This window comes from Rhincodon typus, chromosome 5 (assembly GCF_021869965.1).
Source record: "Rhincodon typus isolate 14 chromosome 5, sRhiTyp1.1, whole genome shotgun sequence".
Taxonomy (NCBI): domain Eukaryota; kingdom Metazoa; phylum Chordata; class Chondrichthyes; order Orectolobiformes; family Rhincodontidae; genus Rhincodon; species Rhincodon typus.
The window spans coordinates 73,599,663-73,608,831 of NC_063336.1; the positions used below are offsets into that span (position 1 = coordinate 73,599,663).

A 9,169-nucleotide genomic window follows, 5' to 3' on the forward strand; every position below is an offset into this window, starting at 1 on the left:
TTCAGTTCTGGGCACCTCATTTGCCTTACTTAAGCAAAGATGTTAACTCACTAGAGACAGTGCAAACACAATTTACTAGAGTGAGGCAGTTTAGATGCAGGGAAAAATTACAGAAATTGGGTCTTATTCTCCTTGGAGCAAAGAAGATTAAGAGATAACCTTTCTGAGCTGTTCATAATTACAAATAATTTTGACAGGATCAGGAAGGATATTCTGTTGCCATTTGTTGGTTTATTAGTAACTGGGGGTCGCAATTTCAGTTCTAAGGAAGGGTCACCGGACCCGAGACGTTAACTCTGTTTTCTCCTTCACAGATGCTGCCAGACCTGCTGAGCTTTTCCAGCAACTTTGTTTTTGTTACAATTTCAAGATTGTTAGCAAGAGAGCTGATGGAATGTGCTGCCAGGGAGAATGGTAAAGGCTGATTCCATTGAAGGTTTATACTTGAAAGAGATAAATTTGGAAGGCTGGAACTGGTCCAGACACAATGAGTCAAATGGCCTCCTTCCGTGCTATAAATTTCTTTGGTTCCATGATAAAACAGCTCAGGATGAAGCATCAGCAGGGCACTTGTGGAAATGGGATAGTATTTGTTCCATGTGACTTTCTTTTCTGACTCTCTCACCTACCTCTCTTGCCATCATTGAGAAGAAATGCACAATCTTTAAGAAACACCTGTGTGGAAATCTAGGCTCCAAACTCTCTAACAAGTTACGTAGAACGTACAGGACGAGTAAAACCTACTTGGCCCAACTAGTCAATTCTGGTGTCACCTCTCATTCCATCTAGCACAACTCAGCTTTCAGCAAATCTTTGTTTCCTTTTGCCTTGTGTATTGACCTGATTTCCTTTTTGAAACATTTAAGCTATTTATCTCAGAAATGTCCTTTGGTAATGAGATCGCGATTCTAATCACCCACTGAGTAAAGACATTTCTCCTCATATCCCCATAAATACAAACTTTCTTGTAATTATGGCTCTGAGTTTCAGATTATCCCAGAGTTTTGTGCATGTGCAGCATAAAGTGTCTAATTTTAAATTTTTCATTGTCAGTGTTGTCAATTATTTCTTAGCCTGTATCCCTAGGTCTTTTGGCTCTCCTGTAACATTCAGCTTACTTTCTAAGGTATGGCTGACAATTCCTAATTTCTTCTTTATATAATTTTACAGGATTGATTAAATTAACAAATGATATATTAACAAATTAGCACATAAACAATAGGGATATAGAACTAGTATCATAACTGTGGAATGTAGGAGCTTCTGAACCTGAAACTGATCCAGGACAAACACATCTGTGGTAAACGCCTTAAACTACAGAATTCCAACTCAGCATTACTGAATCGGAGATGAAAGTGAAGACATTGTGATGTATCAGAGACAGAGCAGATACCAGGGAACCTTGATCCACACCTTGGGACACAGCAGTCCAATTCCATTTGTAGTAAGGGACAGAAGGGTGCGGCCACAAGTGAGGCAGGTAAAGTATGTGTAATGCACATGTTTCAGCCCATGAAATTATTGAACAAGTTTGAGGTGCTCACCTGTGTCGATGATAGTAAGGTGGAGGAGCAGACTGAGCAGGGCACCTTGGTTCAGGATACCTCTTAAGGGAGAAACTAAAAAAGAATATAGTGATGGTAGGAAATAGCATAGTGAGGGGGGTAGACATTGTTCTGTCTAGCCAAAAGTGAGAGCCCAGAAAGACACGTTGCTTACCCAGTGCCAGGGTTCAGGTCTGCTCAAGGGCTGAAGAAGAACTTGGAATGGAAATGGGAGGATCAAATTGTAGTGGTCCATATAGGTATTAATGAATTAGGCAGAATGAGGATCTGGACACCATATCAAACAGGAGAACTTCGGGGTAATAATTTGCCAGGTTGAAGAGGGCACACAGGATTAAAGTGTGAAATGAATACATGTCTTAAAGACTGATTTGAGAGAAGTGGGTTGTGGTCTGAGGAGCAGTGGCACTGGTAGTGGGGAAAGTAGGAACTGTTCCATTGGGAGAGTCTGGACCTGAATCATGCTGGAGCCAGTGCAATTCAGAACTAGGGAAGTAGAAAGGGCTTTAAACTATGTTCAAAAAAAAAGTGGGGTATCATGCTCAGGTAGAGGTGATAAATCAAAGGGTAAAGTCAAAACAGGGAAACCAAGTAGTTATGGGAAATGACAGACAGAGAAAAGAAAACACAACTAAAAGGCTCGAGATCAAAAAGTATGCAACATTCATAACAAAGTATAAATATGATTTGATAGCCATTTTGGAAGTGTGACTGAATGCTGATGCAGATTTGGTCCTGACTATTAAGGAGTACATGACATTCAAGGAAAATGGGGAGGTGGGGAGAGTTGCATGGTTAGCCAAGGATAGCATTGGTATGATAGTTGGAGATTACCTCAGTTCAGAAGATCAGGATATAAAATCGGAAGTGAAGGATAGTCAGGAAAGAAATCACAAGTAGAGTTTGTCTACAAGCCCTCTAAAAATAACAACAATGCAGGACAAAGTATATGGAAGAAATAGCGGGTGCATGTGATAAAGGGACTGAAAAATTATGGGTGATATTAAACTAAACACAAATTGGAAAAAAAAAACATTTTGGATGAGGAGTTCATAGAATGCTTTCAAGACAGTTTCTTAGAGCAGCATGTTCTGGAACCAACGAAAGATTTGGAATTGTGTAATGCAATAGGATTAATTAATGACATCAGAGTAAGAGCATCGCTGGTAGCAGAGATCACAACGTAATTAAATTTTACACTCAGTTTAAAAGGAAGGAAGAGTGAGTCTACTACTAGTATTTTAAACTTAAGTAAGGGTAACTATGTGGTCACATGGGGGAGGCAATGGCCTAGTGGTATTATCGCTGGACTGTTAACCCAAAGACCCAGATAATGTTCTAGGGACCCGGGTTCAACTCCTGCCTTGGCACATTGTGGAATATGAATTCAATAAATATCTGGAATTAAGAATCTAATGATGACCATTAGAATGACCATGAACCCATTGTCAATTGTTAGAAAAACCCATCTGGTTCACTAATATCCTTTCGGGAAGGACATCCTCCCCCATCCTCACCTGGTCTGGCTTACATGTGACTCCAGACCCAAAGCAATGTGGTTGACTCTGAACTGCCCTCTGGGCAATTAGGGATGGGCAATAAATGCTGCCTAACCAGCGATGCCCACATCCCATTAATGAATAAAGGAATAAAAAAGAAAGCTGAACTAGCTGAAGTGAACTGGGATATTAGACTAGCAGTTGGGAAACAGTGGTAGACATTTAAAGGGATATTTCAGAATACTCAGAAAAAGCATTTTCTGACAATTTTCAGACATAATGTTTTTCTGATTGAAGAAATTAAGGAAAGCATCAAACCGTAGCAAAAAGCATATATAAGTACAAAGATAACAAGTCAGATGATTGGACAAAATATAAAGAATTACAATGGCAAAAAGGGCAATCAGGAGAAAAAAATTAGAGATTGGGAGGAAGCTAGCTGTACATATAAAACTGATAGCAAGAGTTTCTACTGGCATTTTAGAGGAAAACAGTATGTAAAGTGAGGGTTGATCTTCAAGAAAGTGAGAATGGGGAATTATTGGTAGATAATAAGGAAATGACAAATTAAATGAACAAAGATTTCACTTTCACCTTTACTATAGAGGCTACAAAAAACCAGTCCAGCAACAGGTGTGAGAAATGTATGAGAGAGAGAGGAACAGTGAAATGGTACAGAGCAAACTGATGGAGCTGAGGGTTTACAATATGACATATTCTTCCTTCGTATTGGCTGTATCTACAATTTGGCAGCATCTAAAAACTTAGTACTGAGGGCTGGATTTTTGTAGATACAGGACAACACTGGGGCCATTTAAAATTTGTGGACTGGACCTAATTCTGGGTTTCCTGCTCTCCACCAACAATTTTAGCCAGTGCAGGAAGAGACTGCACACTGCATCTCCTCACCTAGCTAGTTCTACTTGCTTGGAAGGGGTGAGAGACAGTCATCTCCTTGCCTGCTGAAATTTTCATAGACTCAGGCCAGCTTTTCTATGACTCAGCCCTTCAGATGGGTCATGAACCATTATCTAGATTTAGCAACCATATGAAAGGTACGTTCTGAAGGTCTTCCAGTTGCCTCCTCTGGTCCTTCATAGTCTCATCATAGTGCCAACTTATAACCATTCCACGTTTAGTCAACCAGTATGCATTATGTATATAGAGTCATACAGCATGGAAACAGACCCTTAGGTCCAACTCGTCTGCATCAACCAGGCATCCCAATCTGACCTAGTCCCATTTGCCAGCATTTGGCCCATATCCCTCTAAACCCTTCCTATTCATATGCCCATCCAGATGCCTTTTAAATGTAATTGTTGTAATTGTATGCGCCTCGACCATTTCCTCTGACAAATTCATTCCATATATGCACCACCCTCTGCGTGAAAAGGTTACCCTTCAGGTCCTTTTTATATCTTTCTCCTCTCACCTTAAACCTATGCCCTCTAATTTTGGACTCCACCACCCTGGGAAAAAGACCTTGGCTATTCACCCTATCCATGCCCCTCATCATTTTATAAACCTCTATGAGGTCACCCCTCAGCCTCCAGTGTTCCATGGAGAAAATTCCCTGCCTATTCAACCTCTCCCTCTAACTCAAACCCTTCAGTCCCAGCAACATCCTTGGAAATCTTTGCTGCAGCTTCTCAGGTTTAACAAAATCTTTCCGAGAGAAAGGCAACCAGAACTGTATGCAGTATTCTAAAAGCAGTCGCACCAATGTCCTGTACAGCACAACATGATGTCCTAACTCCTATACTTGATGCACTGACCAAAGAAGGCAAGTGTCCCATTGTATTCTAAAATAATCTTCTTCACTGTCCACTACATCACCTGTTTTGATTACATCTGCAAAATTACTAATCATACCTTCAATATTCACATCCAAATCATTTATATAAATGATGAACAACAATGAACCAATAATGATCCTTGTGGCAAACTGCTGGTCACAGGCCTCCAGTCCAAAAAGCAACTCCCTCCCATCACCCTCTGTCTCCTGCCTTCAAGTTAATTTTGTATCCTATTGGCTAGCTCTCCCTAGATCCTATGTATAGTTCATGTAACAACTGAGCCACACTACAACAACAGATTGTATGGGACTGACATGAACAAAAAGTATGTCCAGAAAGTCACTTTAAAAGAAACTGCTGTTCTTCCAACCTTATAAAATGTCAATCAGACAGCACAATAAAATAACACTAACAGAAGCTTCAAACACTTCACACCTCTTAATCCTGTCAAAATAAATAATGCAACATTGTGATCTTTATGTGATCTCTTTTGTCATTCATCTATTTGTCATCTTTCGCCCACAATGTGGTCTCTTTTCAAAATCTAGGTTAATGTGTTAGATGTCTTTCTCTAAAGTTTCTATTACCTTTTCAAAGAGTTTGGTCAGGTTCTTTAAATGAAATTTCTGAAGAAGGGTCTAGGTCCAAAACGTCAGCTTTCCTGTTCCTCTGATGCTGCTTGGCGTGCTGTGTTCATCCAGCTCTACACCTTGTTATCTTACATTTTGATGTGTTTCTGGCTCCATCATTTCTTCATAAATAGAGTTTTCTTTCTATCACTGACTTTGAGATGGCCTTGTTATTTCCCCTTTCTACCATTTTGCATCTGAACAATAATACATACACCTGAGCCCTGTAGCATTATCCACTTTTAAAATAATCTATTATAGATGCAAACAACTGTCAATGTTACCTCCTTTCCAATTTCATAATGACATATATCATTCAGACTTATGCTCTCATCTTTTAGTTTTGTTAATTTTTTTAGATAATTTCTGTCATTTCACCCCAATTCTCTTAATAGTAAATTAAACTCATCCTCCAGTGAAGTGATCCTCTGGAGCTATTTATTTGATAATCACAGCATTTTCTTTCATATTTACGATGCTGTAGTAATGAAAGTAGGGAAAGGGACCTTAAAAATGTTTTCAATACTAGAACAATTCATCACATAGAACAAAGAACAAATATAATCGATGTGAAACAACGAGAAGAAATAGATAAATAGCACTGCCACTTGTTAACTAATCCTTTTCCTCTCGAATTTGTTTAAAGACACATTGGCTCCCTGCATCAACAAATGTTAATTATCTTCTTATTGCTTACATGGTAATGATCAGTGTTCAATTCATCCCTCTTTATTCTTTATCCTGAGCCACGTGCTGACCTGCATCTACGTTCATCATTTGGAACTTAAATAACTTAGTATTATCCAGGAAAGGGTTAAACTCAGGATTAAAGAAATGTACATATTGAGATACTTCAACAAGGTGGTTATGTCACCCATGATACCTGCAATGACTGAGAATAATATCAATACAATATCCCAATAATTCATGAAACACTCACTTGAATATGCATGTTCACCAATTGATAACACTGTACCAAGTAAATAGAATAAATTATTCTTGTCATATATGAAGAAAAATAAACAATCATGGATTAGACTTTCTTCTTTGTGCTTGGGCATTGCGAGAATGGGAACAAATAGCCATGAATGGTTGTAAATGATCACAATATGATTATTAAATGTCCAAATGAGAAACAGGAAGTGATACCCAGTCAAACCTTTCCGTTTTATTTTAGAAAACATATTGCTGAAGTACGTAAAGTTCAACTGAAAATGATGAAAAAAAAAAAGCAATATCCTCAATATCTGTCTATTCCAGCTTGCTTTATGAATTCACTCACTGAAAGCTGTCCAGGTAGAACCTGAGGGGCATCTTTCAGAGCTCCAGGACTAGTCGGAGAAATGACTGAAATGCACGGTCGTTCCATCTTCTGTGACTCAAAGGAACTTGAACCTATAAAAGGTGAAACATCATTTACTTCTGTTATTACATGTGGCTATGTGTCTTACATAGAAGTATTGCATTACCAACATAGATATAAACCTGCATTTATAGTATTTGTTGAATTCTGTCTTCCAAGGCCTATTATTATTAACATTCTTAAGTATAAAGCCTTCAAAATAACTCAAAGCCAGGAAATAAATCAAAATAAACAAAATCTTTATTTCACAATGAAGTTCCAACTCACCTCTCAAAATATCATTTATAACTGAGGCATAACATACAGACTTTTTTTAAGTGAGATAAAATAACTCTTGGAAACTTGATGAAACAGTCTTTTAGACAGACATCTTTCATGACTAGGACTCGGAGCTCCATTCAGCTCAAAGTAATACCGTGAAAGTCTTCTTCAAATTTTTGCAGCAAGGGCCCTATTAACGGAACATGAATCCGGGGCAGTGTCATATCCCCAAGTTCGTAGCAGAAACGTAGACCCAATTTAGTGATTCAGAAAATTGTGTCTTAATATCTGCCAATGTAATAATTTTTATGAAAAAATTGAATTGGATGTTATGCAAAAAAAAACCCAGGAAGGGCACTTTAAATACTGGGTTTGACTTGACTCAGCCTAGACCTGGTCTCTGCCATCTTCCTGCACAGTGTCACATTCACTGGGGATACTGGTCCTTGCGCACCTACTCGTTCCCCAGTTATTTAAATTGGAGATTCTCACAGATGTGCTTGAATCCATCAAACCCACCAAACCCACCCTATTGTTGTTTTTCCTACATTTTTAGAATCCTTCACTGAACTTTTTTTTTGAGAACAGGATCTTGCATAAACCAAACATTGGGCGTTATGGTTTGAGGTTGGTGAACCCAGGGGGTGTGGGCAGGGTTGCATGTGGGCACATGCTTGTGCTTAGGTGGTAGAGTGTGGGATGTGACTGTAGTAAGGATTTTGCCTCGGGTTTGCACAGGTTTGGGTTGGGGGTGTAGTGAGATGTTGGGGATTGGGATGGAGTGTGGAGAGAGGATATGGGGCAGGGGTTAGGAGGTGCAGATGGGCAAGGTAAGAGTAGCTTGTGGGATGGGGAACAGGTTAGCAGATGGTCCCTGGGAAATCACAAAGAAAATATCCCAGAATGTTTTAGTATCACAACCTATGGCTTGGAGTTTTCTGAACAAGACATCACTGGACTGCCTATCAGCAGTGTTCCTGTCTGCACTCTCCATTCAAATTATTTGCACTGCACCCACTCTCTTCTGACTCTGTCTTATCTGTTTCTGTCTATTGCTGCCGTAACTGATCTACTGTCTAAGACTGCAATGTGGAGCAATCGTGCATTTTAATAACAATTACAAACACTTGATTATATATGAGTAGAAGAATCTCTAAGTTAATAATCATTGCAGTTGGTCAAACCCAATTTTTTAGGTACCAAACCTTTTCTAAGGCTCAAGCGAAAAGGAACATCAGCAAGGTATAATCTAAGTGTTAATAAGCAGAGTTTGAGGGGAATACGATGTCGAGTCAATATCTTTCAGTGCCATGGGCAGAGATAAGCTATTTCGTGGAAGCCACGTTCAGTACATTACTTTGGGTTCCCATGAGGGTTTCCACCAACTTTAACTCATTTTTCATCAATTAATATTCATCACTAAATAATAGAATAAAGAAGAACTAAGAACAATACAGCACAGTAACAGGCCCTTTGGCTCTCCTAGCCTGCACCAACACAGTTTGCCCTTCCATACTAAAACTGTCTTCACTGACAGGATCCATATCTCTCTATTCCCTTCCTATTAATGTATTTGTCCAGGTGCTTCTTGAATGCTGCTATTGTGTTTGCTTCCACGACCTCCTCAGGCACCATGTTCCAGGCACTCGCCACCCTTTGTGTGAAGAACTTGCCTCACACATCTCTTTCAAAACACCACCCCCCCACCCCTACATCTTGAACCTGTGTCCCCTAGTAGTTGACCCCTCCACCCTGGGAAAAAGCCTCATACTTTCCACTCTATCTGTGCCATTCACAATCTTGTAAACTTCTACCAGGTTGCCCATCAACCTCCTGCATTCCAGTGAAAACAAACCCAGTCTATCCAAGACAACAAGGTGCAGGGCTGGACGAACACAGCAGGCCAAGCAGCATCACAGGAGCAGAGAGGCTGACGTTTCGGGCCTAGACCCTTCATCAGGAAAGGGGGAGGGGAAGGGGGTTCCGAAATAAATAGGGAGAGAGTGGGAGGCGGATAGAAGAGGGATAGAGGAGAGGATAGGTGGAGAGGAAACAA

General features: G+C 39.8%; 1 protein-coding gene across 1 annotated transcript in view; it reads right to left on the reverse strand.

Annotated features, from left to right (window-relative positions):
- LOC109919852 (regulating synaptic membrane exocytosis protein 1-like) overlaps positions 1-9,169 on the reverse strand; it is a 424,455-nt gene that overhangs the window by 238,340 nt on the left and 176,946 nt on the right. The window contains exon 10 of the mRNA XM_048597070.1: positions 6,772-6,884. Within this exon, the coding sequence (XP_048453027.1) occupies positions 6,772-6,884 (113 nt within the window). The remainder of the gene's footprint in view (positions 1-6,771; positions 6,885-9,169) is intronic.